The sequence below is a fragment of the Pongo abelii genome, chromosome 9, assembly GCF_028885655.2.
Source record: "Pongo abelii isolate AG06213 chromosome 9, NHGRI_mPonAbe1-v2.0_pri, whole genome shotgun sequence".
NCBI classification, from domain to species: Eukaryota; Metazoa; Chordata; class Mammalia; order Primates; family Hominidae; genus Pongo; species Pongo abelii.
Window position 1 is genome coordinate 71,456,355 of NC_071994.2, and position 13,768 is coordinate 71,470,122.

At 34.5% G+C, this 13,768-nt stretch overlaps 1 protein-coding gene across 1 annotated transcript; it reads left to right on the top strand.

Annotated features, from left to right (window-relative positions):
• Positions 1-3,494: 3,494 nt before the first annotated feature.
• LOC112135511 (olfactory receptor 52N5) lies at positions 3,495-4,406 on the top strand. The gene has a single exon (XM_024255812.2). The coding sequence runs from the start codon at positions 3,495-3,497 to the stop codon at positions 4,404-4,406; it is 912 nt and encodes a 303-aa protein (XP_024111580.2).
• Positions 4,407-13,768: the final 9,362 nt, after the last annotated feature.

Sequence of the window (13,768 nt, forward strand, 5' to 3'; positions counted from 1 at the left end):
TTTGACATTTCCAGGAAAACATTTTAGAGCAACAACAGAAAAGATAAAATAGCATTAGAGAATCTAGAAGTCTCTTTTCTGGATCCAGCTTTATCCTGATATTCCTCTCCAGGGAATCAAGGATAGGTCGTTCAGATGCCTGATAGGATTTTATTCTGTGTACTGGTTCCCAAATTCCTTGAAAAAATGCTGTTCCAAGCCATCACTAGAGAAGCATAGTGTGGAAGTTAAAAGGAAGTGAAAAAGTAAGTCTCCTTGGCTTTCCTAACTTCTAAGCAGTTCCTGATTCATCCAAATTTTCTGGAGGTTAGGATAAAGTGGTAATTCAAAGGACCCTGTTTTCTGTTGTAAACAGCCAGAGGCAACCATGGATGCTACATATACTTTGTGTCAAATGGCTGCCCAGCTTGGGATGAGGAGACCACACAGGATGCAACAGTGATAGGATCAATCACTCCACCCTTCACCAGATACTAGAGGCGTGGACACCTACATTAGGTAATGGAACTCATTGTCATCAAGAATGGACAAGCAATTGTGATTGGCACAAGGTGGTATGTTGCAGCATATCTTGATGTGGTATGTTTTGTTATTATTATACCTCAAATGTGTGCCTATGTTTTGTTGCCTTTTTTAATTCCCCAGAACCACAAGCAAGAATAAAGAAGTCGGGTAGGCTCAGGGTAAGTCTGCATAGTATTTGTAACCAAATTACCTTCTCCTTTGGAAGAAAAAATATAAATCATCCCACACAACTTTTTTACTATTTACCTGAACAATGACTGAAATGCTGGACAAGGAAGAAATTTTAAGGAGCAGGAGCATTAGAGGTCACACACTAGAAACATGAAGCCTCATCTTGCTACAGGAAAAACAAAGAAATAGGAAAACAAATACAAAATCAAACAAACGAGAAAATAAATCACTGAACTACTACGTGTTAGTCCACAACTTCTGCATTAATTCTATTTATAAGGGATTTGCTTTAATGGAACATATGTGAAATTCTAATCTAAGGAAACCTGTTTCATTCCGAGTTAACCACTAATAGCCTTGATTAAGCAAGTTAAACATCCTGTATCTAAATCAGGATGTTTAATGGCAATAGCTCTTTCTGGACTCTGGAAACCACAGTCTTCTTCAAAGAAAGTCACATCCTATCTCAGTGTTATTAAGATAAGCATCAGGCATTTAAGTCTTTAATCTATTTTAAGGTGATTTTTGTATGTGGTATGACATAAGGATCTAATTTTTTTCTTCTGAGTGTGGATATTCAGTTTTCCCAACACCATTTATTGAAGACACTGTCTTTCCTGATTGTGTGTTCTTGGCACCTTCCCTGAAAATTTTTTGGCTGTAGATACATGGGCTTTCTTCTGAGCTTTCTTTTCTGTTTCATCTTTCAGTCTTGGTATGTTACTGAGTCAAATAATCCATTTTTTCTACATTATTCAATTTATTCGTGTATAATTGTTCATAGTAGTCTCTTATGATCCTTTGTATGTCTGTTGTGTCAGTTGTAATGTCTCCTTTTTCATTTTCTTTTTATTTATTTGAGTTTTCTCTTTTTCCCCCCTCAGTTAATCTAGCTAAATGTTTGTTAACTTTCGTTTTTTGTTTTCAGGAAAGTTAACTCTTATTTTTGTCAATCTTTTCTATTATTTTTCTAGTCTCTAATTTACTTCAGCTATAATATTTATTCTTTACTTTGCAGAGATATTTGCAAATAAATGAAAGAAATTGAGCAAAGTCAACATAGACTTTAAGTATATGTATTTGGGGGGGATTAGCAAGTATTTAAACATGAAATGCTAAACTACATTGACTATATAATGCATTGTTTAAGCCAGGATACTTATAAGTGGTTAGAAAATGGAAAGAAAGAAAACAGGAAAGAAAAGATAAGACCTAAATTTCCTTTTATTGAATGTCATACCAAGGAATTTAAGCCCTGTTCTCAAAGTAATGGGAAGACATTGAAGATTATTAAGCAGTGAATTAAAACATCTTCAAAATTGTACTACAGGAAAAATTTCACTTATGAAATACTAAAGAGGCAATGCCAAGAAATAGATGGATGTGGCTAGGTGGTCTTTACGCTTAAAGTGGTGTTAGAAAGGAAGAGCTGATATAATAAATTTTCTGATTTAAAAGTTTTTTTCTGAAGATAGACTACAGAAAATAGATATGTTGATGTGACCTGGGTGGAGTAACAATTTGGACCCTTCGAGCTGTAAATGAATTATATCCAAGATGAGGTGAAGAAATACCAGGGAAGATCATAAATATACTAGTTTAGGTAATGTAGTAGATAATGACACTATTATCCAAAAGACAGAACTTAGAGGTAAAGTCTATTTTGGGCACAGGTAGAGATTGAAGCAATAAGTGTAATCTTAGACATAGTAAATGTAAAATTTTATGGATATTTCTGATGAAAATAGTCATCATGCATTTAGAAGGACTCAACAGCTGTGGCATAACTTATTTATACAAGTAATTATCTGAAAATTATCTTCATGTTGGTTATACTTGAGGTCATAGAAGTAAAAACATTTCCCAAAAAGAGAATAAAGGGAGAGTCTAGATAATATGCTTCTTGAGAATTATATAAAAAGAGAAGATACAGGAAGAAAATAGATAATCTCAATGACGTTGAAGGATTATAGGGTACTTGAGAAAAAGAGGTTTCTTTCTTCTTCCTTCTCGGAACAATCAAATCAGGTTGACATTTATGGTCATTAGTCCTGTATTTTATATCCGTTTTGTATCTATACCTGCATTTTGAATAATCAGCATATCTAATCCATCAGAATATTAACCTAAGAGTAAATAAATTTCTGATTATTTTTCAGAACTCTTTGAGGTAGGTATCACCTGCTTCCCATTTAAGATGTGCAACTGAGGCTTGGAGAGTGACATAAAGCTTACCAAGTCACACAGTATAGAAAAAACTGAAATATGAAGAATGTGCTATTTGGTAGAAATAACCATAATCTTCCTATTGTGTATTGGCACACAACATTAATTTACTGAAGAAATTTTGGACCATGTTTCACATGCTGTCATAGGATATGTCTTCTGTGAAGCCAGGATGCACAGTAAAAAGACTGCGTGAGTGTTGAAGTCATATATGAATACTGTTTCTGTTCCTGAATCTAGTTGTGTGACATTTAATATTATTCGATCTTTCTGTGCCCCAGTTTCTACTTTTATTTGGTGGTAAAAAAGTACAACTTTTTACTTATGGCTATGGAATTACATTTAGACTGTTTATGAAACTTTTAAAATATCATCTGGAATATAGTATTATTCAATACATTGTATATTTTCGTAGTCACTATTATTTATAATTGTTGGTGCCATTATAAACTTAATTTTATTCTAAATTTGAATTTGTATTTGCAAGGAAAATTTGAATGAAATTTGTTTCATAATTCCTTCTCTTCAGGATGAAACTTCTGGAAAAATAGAATGCCTCTATTTAATTCATTATGCTGGTTTCCAACAATTCATATGTGGCTCCTCCATCTTTTATTCTTAATGGAATACCTGGTCTGGAAAGAGTACATGTATGGATCTCCCTCCCACTCTGCACAATGTACATCACCTCCCTTGTGGGGAATCTTGGTCTTGTGTACCTCATTTATTATGAGGAGTCCTTACATCGTCCGATGTATTTCTTTTTGGCCATGCTCTCCCTCATTGACCTCATTACCTGCACCACCACTCTATCCAATGCACTCTGCATCTTCTGGTTCACTCTCAAAGAAATTAACTTCAATGCTTGCTTGGCCCAGATGTTCTTTGTTCATGGGTTCACAGGTGTGGAGTCTGGGGTGCTCATGCTTATGGCTCTAGACTGCTATGTAGCCATTTGCTACCCTTTGCGTTATGCTACCATACTCACCAAACCTATCATTGCCAAGGCTGGGCTTGCCTCCTTCCTGAGGGGTGTATTGCTGATGATTCCTTTCCCATTCTTGGTTAAGCGTTTGCCTTTCTGCCAAAGCAATATCATCTCCCATACGTACTGCGACCACATGTCTGTACTAAAGCTATCTTGTGCCAGCATCAAGGTCAATGTAATCTATGGTCTAACGGTTGCTCTCCTGATTGGAGTGTTTGACATTTGTTGTATATCTTTGTCTTACACTTTGATCCTCAAGGCAGTGATCAGCCTCTCTTCATCAGATGCTTGGCAGAAGGCTTTCAGCACCTGCACTGCCCATGTATCTGCCATCATCATCACCTATGTTCCAGCATTCTTCACTTTCTTTACCCACCGTTTTGGGGGGCACACAATTCCCCCTTCTCTTCACATCATTGTGGCTAATCTTTATCTTCTTCCTCCCCCAACTCTAAACCCTACTCTTTATGGAGTAAAGACAAAACAGATACAATAGAGTGTCATAAAGTTCTTCCAGGGTGATAAGGGTGCAGGTTGATTCAAGACAACTTAATTCAGATGGAAGAAAGATAAATGAAAAATAACAAAGAAGAAACTTACGTGTGATATTTTACATTTATTCATGTGTAGTGTCATACATTTTCTCTCCCAGTCTGTTTTTCTGAAACTGCTTTGGGGAAATTTATAGCCCATTCTGGATGTATATCTCAGTGCCTTTCCCTTAATTTTTGTCTATTGCCAGTTTTTAAAAAATAAATTTAATTCAATTTATTTAAATTGACACATAAAGTTAAATGTCATATATAACATAATGTTTTAAATAAATATAAACCTTATGGAATGGCTAAAACTACTTCAATTCATAGAAGTAAAAAGTAGAATGGTGTTTTTTTAAAACCACGTGTTATTTTTCTAAATTTTTTAAATTGATACATAATAGTTTTACACATTTGGGAGGTACACATGATATTTTGATACATGCACAAAATGTGTAATAATTAAATCAAGGTAATTAGAATATCCATCACCTCAAACATTTATCTTTTCTTTATATTGGAAGCATTCAAATTCTCTTTGAGCCATGTTGAAACACGTAATAAATTATCGTTAACTACAGTTATCCACTGTACTATTGAACACTACGTCTTATTCTTTTTAACTGTATTTTAGTACCTATTAATTAACCTCTTTTCATCCTTTCTTCCTCCCACCATTCCCAGCATCTGGTAACCACCAGTATAGTCTCTATCTCCTTGAGATCCACCTTTTTAGCTCCCACATATAAACAAGAACAACAATATATATCCAAAAAAAGAAAAACAATATATTGAAGAGATACCAGATACCTTCACTCCCATGTTTATTGCAACATTGTTCACAATAGCCAAGACGTGAAATCAGCCTGTGTCCATCAGCAGATAAGTGGATAAAGAAAATGTAGCATCATAAAAAATGATGAAATTCTGTAATTTGCAGCATCATGGATGAAGCTGGAAATTAATATGTTAAATGAAATAAGCCAGCCACAGAAAGACAAAAATTACATTGCCAGTTTTAATCAAGTCATTGGTATGAATTCACACAACTTTTATCTAATATATTCATCTTGGATATATTCTTAAACTTTGAAAGAGTCCTTAAGTGTCTTCTCTATGTTGATAATCTTTCTTATAGAACATTTTCCAGCCCAGTCAGTCTTTGAAGCTAAAATTAGGTTTATGAATTAATTTCGAGAAATATTTTTATTTGTATATTAGAATGGACAGACAAGTCTTATTTACCTCAAGGCTTGAGTACACCAGAAGTCAATGCAGGAGCTAGTTGGTATATGGTATGGCTTTCCCAGTTAAATGTCAACCAATTGGTGAAATGATTGATTAAATCATTGATTCATTGATTCATTCATTCATGCTTCATTTGTTAGTTATTTCATTTCCCATATTTCTGAATATTTTTATCAACTCAGATAAATCTTAAAATAGAACTTATCATTACCTCTTCCTGGTTGTCACACACACTATATTATCACAACACTCTTATAATAAGTTTATTTATTTGCATATCTGTTCATTCTATACTACAACATGTTGTATTTGAAAGCACTAGGTATCTATTTGTCTTTGTATTTCAGGTTCTGACAAAACGCAACTCAAAGCTATAAATAAAACAAATATTCATTAAATGACTAGATGAATGAGTCTCCATTAGTTAGGCCTTATGTTAGATATTAACCATTAGAAAAATATAAACATTCTCCTTGTTACAAAGAAGCCCACAGTCTAGCTAAGGGGTGAAATATTAATAAAAATGTGTTGAATTCAGTGCTATGCTAATCGTCTTAACAGAAAGCAGGGTAATAGAGTCAAATAGTCGATTCAAACTAAAAAAGAAAAGGAGTGATTATGTTTGCTGGAACATTTTAGTAGGAGATGAATAAAAGAGTAAATGAAAATTTAATCTCTCAAGTAAACAAATATACATTCAATTAAACTATAGTTTACAGGAGCATTATAAGAGAGTTTGCAGAAGTGCTGAAACAGCACAGAAAATGATCCTCTAACCTTGAGAGAATAAGAAAGTCACAGAGAGATGGTATTTAAACCAGAATATAAATCATGAAAAAAAAACCCTATTTACTAGGGAGACAAAGAGTTCTGTTTTCTTCTTCACCAAGGCTATTTCTTGTCTGGTGTTATAATTCCTTCCAGCTAAATGTATTCCATTTATAAAAACCTTTATAATGAAATATTTATGTACCTATTATCTTAAAAATTTTGTAAATCAGCAAATATAACAGAAGAGGTATTAAAAGCAGGTACATATTTGCTCATGGTTGAATAAAAGATTATGCTGGGCTGGGCACAGTGGCTCATGCCTGTAATCCCAGCACTTTGGGAGGGCGAGGCAGGTGGATCACCTGAGGTCAGTAGTTCGAGACCAGCCTGACCAACATGATGAAACCCCGTCTCTACTAAAAATACAAAAACTTAGCTGGGCGTGGTGGTAGGTGCCTGCAATCCCAGTTACTTGGGAGCCTTAAGGAGGAGAATCGCTTGAATCCAGGAAGCGGAGGTTGCAGTGAGCCGAGATTGTGACATCACACTCCAGCCTAGGCAACAAGAGTGAAACTCCGCTCAAAAAAAAAAAAAAAGAAAAGGAATTATGCTGATAATATACAGGTAAAAATAGCATTCATGGATTTATTGAAAACGACCTTTAGTAAATGTCATATTGTAAAATGCTCTGCAGGCCAATTTACTCAGGGAATAAGGAATACATATAATATATATGTTAGGCCTCAAAAATAATAAATGCAGAATATGATTCAAAACACATACTGTTTTTAAATATTGATTTATTTTTGATCAGTCGTTTACTAATTTTATTACATTTTCTCTACTGAATAAAATAGCCTATTAAGAATATTCATACCTTAATACATAAAGCTCACAACTACCGGGTGTGTAAAAAAGTCTTGAATATACTTTCTCCACTATAATCTCTAAGTTGTATATCTCTTTCCTGGCTCACTGCTCATTAGTGATTAATCACCTGTTCCCTCCACTTTTACCTCTGGAATATCTAATGCAACAGTTGTTGAGGTGTTATCCATGGATTGTTGAGGGCTTCATGTTCATTTGTGTAGACATATGAAGTCACAACAATTTTCATAGTAATACTAAGGCATTGTTTGCCTTTTTCAGTTTCATTCTCTTACTAATATATAAAGAAATTTTGGAGTCCACATGATGTGTGATAATATTGTATAATAAATGATGTCAACATTTGAAAGATCTGTATGTTAGTGAGACGGTATTTCCAAATGAGAAATACTTGATGGTACAAAAAGATACATGAGTAATGATTAATTCAAATGCAAGGTAGACCAATGAATTCTAATGCAACAGAGTACAAAAAGTTCACTGATGTGGCTTCAGATTCTACATTGCAACTAATGTTTGGGAAAGTTTATTGTTGATTGTGGGTGTAGTATCAAAAAATAAGATCCAAAGTTATTGGAAAAAATGTTTTAAAAACCCAAGTCATTTCTTTTCCAACTGTATAGCCATATGAGGTCATATTTTCTCAAACACATTAAACAAAACAATATATTTCAACAGATTGTGTGCAAAAGCAGATCAGATAATATAGCTGTTGCCTATTGAGTTGGGCATTAAATACTTATAAAAATGTAAAATAATATTATTCTCAGTAATTTTTGAAAAATCATTAATTCTTATAAAATGTGTTTATGTGACATGTAATGAATGTATTATCATTACTTTATAATGAATTAATAAATGCTTTTAAAGTTTCTCTCTTAATTTTGAATACAGTTAATATTTATAGATAAAAGTCATATAAGCAAAAGCTTTTTATGAATACTTTATATATTCACACTGAAGGATAATAGATTAGATGACACAGAAAGCAACTTCTGGAAATAACAAAGCAACATAGAGTGAACATGTTATTAATAGAGCTCTTCAAAACTCTCTTCTTATGTTATCACAACATCTTATAGTCACACAGAAGTAGATAGAACTGGCAACTAAACAAAACTTTGGAAGTGCTGAGGAAAATTTTCTAAGAAGAAAAGACAAATGCTCTTAGATCTGAAGTGTGATTAGGAGTCTGCCAGATCAGCGTTCTCTTTTGTTGCTGTTTCCTGTCTCCTACTTACATGACACTGATATACTCAGATTTCTGATTTTGCAGTTCTGTATAGTACGTTATTGTGTGTCCTCACCCACCGCCTCAGCACCAAATCTACTTCCAATCATCACTTTCTTCAGAAGAAACAATCTTATCTTGGAGAGGAAAGAAAGTAACCCTGTAAATCCTATTAATATGACATAAATAGAAAAATGGCAGGCCTGGGCAGAAGAAAGGGTCTGGAAGATGCTGGTCAAAGTTTACAAAATTTCAGTTAAGTGGGAGGAATCTATTGTACAACATGTGACTATGATTATTAACAATGTATTGCATTTTAAGTGTTCTCACCAAAAAAAAAGAAAGAAAAAGTATATGAGGTAATGCATATGTTAATTAGGTTGATTTGGTCATTCCAAAATGTATACATATTTTAAAACAACATGTATAGGATTTATACATACTTGTCAATTAAGAAACTAAAAATTATAAACACAAGATGCTAGCATTAGCCTAACCAGCACAAGAGGCAGGCTTGTATGTAAGAAATATATTTGTTTATGGAATCAATCTCTTATTATTTTAACATTATGATAATATTAAAACCTACTTACAGTCTTATATCAGCCACAATTTAACACAGCCCTTAATATTCAGATAGATTAGATTTATATTTACATTTGCAGCGTGTAGCAAGACACTGTGCACATATCAGATGTAAATAAATATTTTGAAATGAATGAACAGATAAATGATTGAATAAATGAATGAATGAAATTTCATAATAAACTTTAAGAATTATTACATTGCTATCTAAGTATTATTTCTTGGAAAGCATGAACAAAATGAAATAGAAACAGTAGAAACAGAACTAAAATGTCTACCTCACAAACCACCAGAGAATGGTAATTTCTAATAAAAATCTTCTCATAAAACAGAGAAAACAAAGAAAATTTCAATGAAGAGGCAAAAAAACTAAGATGACAGGAAAAACAAATGTTTTGGTTTGGTCAATAAAGGTAAATTATTTAAACTATACTTCATATCCATCGTATTTCACAGTGATTATACATATATATGCACCATAAAAGATACACAAAGGAAATCATACATAAATGATGTGTAAATTGTTTCTGGGAAACAGAAACCATACCATGATAGCAAAAACATACCCCTAAATTTTGGAGGAAATATTTATCAAAGTGAAAAAAACAAAGAAAGTAAATGTTGAATCAAAGTCACTTTTGAGATACAATAAATGAAATGCTTGACACGATGCAATTAAGCCTGATTTTACCAAATTGTGTCACCTCCAGATCTGAAACAGTTTTCCGCAAGCAAAATAACAGAAAACACTGAAACTGTCTTCCACACTTTGTTAGTCCATAGTAGAAAATTGAAAAATGGGAAATCCACTTAAGCACAGCTTATTCGTTGATCTCTACTTAGCAACACTGATATAGACTTAAGGATAATAATTTCAAAGCTCGTAAAAGCCTTGTAATTTGTATTATGAACAGAAGAAATACAGCTTTACAATATAACAATGTGTTTCTTTGAATACAAAATTTGTCATCGAGTTTCTTTTTGTTAGGCTCATAAATTTGTACTTTATGTTTGCATACAACATTATAATTTGAACATTTCTTTTAAATTAAGGAAACAAAACTGTAAAAAGTCAGGTATGTGTATATTTACATATACATTTACCTACACACATACATATACTGAATTATATAATTGATTACTGTAAGAATAAGTTAGACTTTAAAATGTATTTTCGATAAATGTTTGACTAGTGTACATCAAATTCTTAATAAAATAAGATCATTATTCGCTTCTCCCTCTGAATACAATTGAACAATCACCTCTTAATCCTATGTGTTCTTGTGACAGAAGCAAGTAGAGAAATTAAGGAAGGAGTACTCACAATTTGAGAATACAAAGCATATCTCTGAGATGACCTGAGCTCTATTCCAAAGAATATAGCTCCTATATATAATGCAAATAACCTATTTATCTCCCTCCTGTGTCCTTTTTATGTTTATAATTTTAATTACTAAAATGACTTTATTGTTACATGAGAAGTATAGGTCTCATACATTTAGGAGTCTCTCAATTAAAAATCCAACGTGATGCTGAAATGGGAGAAGTTCCCTAACCCTCGCAGGGCGTGCGACAGGGGTGTGGCTCGCGTTTTCGGTGCCCTCCTCCTCAAACCCCTAGAGGGAACATGCAGACGGGCAGGTCGTGGGCAGCGTTTTTTGGGCTCCGACCCCATGGCAGCGTCTGGGGTTGACTGTTTACAGCTCTTTACAGCTCCTGAAGCCCCAGTGTACGTGTGTTACAGTGCACTCGTAATCCGCTCAATTAGACCCTCTGCCTTATCGCAAGGACAGAGGGCTTTCTGTATCCTGGGTTATTGCCCTAGTGTACTGGAAAAATTGGATCACACGTGAGCTTGGAGGATGGCTGCAAGGTTTTATTGAGTGGTGGAGGTAGCTCAAGGTGAGGTGGATGGGGAGCAAGAAAGGGGATGGAGTGGGAAGGTGATCTACCCCTTGAGGCCAGCGGCTGGACTCTCTCCTCTGACTGCCCCTGACAGAATTTCGCGTCATCTCACCTGCTGGTGTCTGTCAGTGTGCTTTTCAGTTCCGATGGACGTCCAGCTGCTTGTGCGTGTGCCTGCTATGGTCTCAGGTTTGAATGGCCACTGGATGAGGGCATAGCGGGCCAGAGTGGTCTTGGTTAATGCAACATTTGGGTGCGAAAAGAGGAGTGCCTGTTCTCACTTTGGTCCGTGGGCACAGGCCCGTGGGTGGAGCCCTCGCCAGGGACCCCGCCCTTCTCAACCTACCACTTCCCCGCCCACCTCCCATATCAATACTAAGTATATTATATTAACCACAAAGCAAATATAACTTTTTTCAAACAGAATTTAAATGATTTTAATACATCATAACTCAATTTATCTGTAAAATGAACTCATATTTTGTCCTGAGTATCTTGAAGTAGTAATGTTGGCACATGGATATTACCTGTTATAAAGTACAAATTTCATCTCATCTTTTGTCTATTCTCACCTCAAACCCAGAGACAATAAATTCACTTCCTCACTTGGCCGTCCTCAGTCTTTACAGCCCGTGTTCTCTCAGTAACATGGTAGGCTCATCCAAGTCGGTTTGCCGTCTTGAATGGATGAAACACAGTCACAACTAAGTCTATAGAAATGAAACATAAATTAGACTCTCCTGAAGCACAAGGGGAGGGCAGATGAGAAAGAACAGTTTTTTAATCACAGTCGGGAACTATTGTCTAGATCTTTTCTCTTGTGATGAGGGTAATTCATACATGAACTCCACCACTATCAATGATCCTTATTTAGTTATGGAAAATATAGATAGAAATGATCCTCATTAAAAATTACACTGAATTGCAGTCTGAGAGTTGGGAAAATAAACATTTCCCAGGAAAAGTAAACCTATCACAACACTTCAGACTAGGTGCCTTCAAACTGGGTGAATGGAATCAAATCTGAATTCCTGAGAATATAATAATTAACCTGTATACATTAAAATCCTCTGTTCACTTTAACAATGCCTCTCTCCAATTTATCTTCTACTACCGATACTAGATTTAAGAAGTCTGTTATTACCCCGCCCTTGTTTTGTATGTCCTCTAATATCTAATTTCCGGATGTCAAAACAGTCAGCTGAACGCAATCTGGTCCAAGGGTTCAGGGTTTTGGTAAAAAACCATCACGATTCTACAATATGAGCACATGCCTGGCTGTCAACCTCTAAACCTCTTTATCTGTACTATTGAACTGAACCTTTAAAGGAAAGTGTGTGTTACATATTCAAAGAAATATTTCACAGCTTTGGTCACACAGATGTTGATATGGGAATGAAGCCAACACCTTTCTAAGGAAGAAAAAGAGTGGAAGCTTTCTGTTCTTACCATCTACTTGATGATACAAAAATAATAAATAACTTCATATGCATGTGTCTACATATGCAATTTTGTGTGAGAATATAAGTATAAGAGACATTGATAATAAATCCAAGCTTTTAACATTATTTTATTTTCGCTGAAAGTTCATGATATCAACATTTATTGCAGAGTTGTATTTCTGTGTAAGGCTTTGTGTGACACAAGTTGAAAGCACTTAAGTACAGAATTTTTTGATCACTCACACACACATATTTTTCTTTATTCATTTATGGCTTCATATGCCTATTTAAAAAACTATTGAGGCCGGGCATGGTGGCTCATGCCTGTAATCCCAGCACTTTGGGAGGCCGAGGCAGGCAGATCACGAGGTCAGGAGATCGAGATCATCCTGGCTAACACGGTGAAACCCCGTCTCTACTAAAAATACAAAAAATTAGCCGGGCGTGGTGGTGGGCGCCTGTAGTTCCAGCTACTCGGGAGGCTGAGGCAGGAAAATGGCGTGAACCCAGGAGGCGGAGCTGGCAGTGAGCCGAGATTGCACCACTGACTCTAGCCTGGGCAACAGAGCGAGACTCCGTCTCAAAAAAAAAACAAAAAAAAAACTACTGAGTGCTTACTAATCTCTAATCCAGGCTAAAAACTCTGAAAAATGCACCAGTTAACATGGATCTTGGTATCTAAGAAATGTATCTTTAAGTCAGTTTGATGATGAATATTATGGCATTGTAGAAATTCATCGAAAGTTAGTGATTATTATGCAAAAATATTAAAATAGGAATAATTAGATGCCCTAATTTTGAAATAGTAAGATTGATGTCAATAATCACAATATTAAAACCCAATGAATGGTTCAAAGCTTATATTTATTTCATTAGATTATAAAGTAATGGCTGCACAACTGTTTTATTAATTAGAAAAATGAAGATGAGTTTACAAAGAGATAAATAGAACTTTTAAATTGTATAATGCCAAAGTAATTTCTGATACATTTCTTAATACGCAACTCCTATGTGTGTTTCAGAAGTTGGGATAACACAACATTTAAACATAAAATTTGTCTTTTCCGTTGACATTATATATCAAGCACACTCGAAGAATGGTTATTCAGCAATACTGTGGTGAAAAAAAACACACCAATGTATTTACACGATTTATGTAACCACTTTCCTATTCTTAGACATCTGTGGATTTTTATTTTACAAGAAGTAATGCAACAAATATATATTTAGAGAACAGTTTAAATACAACTTT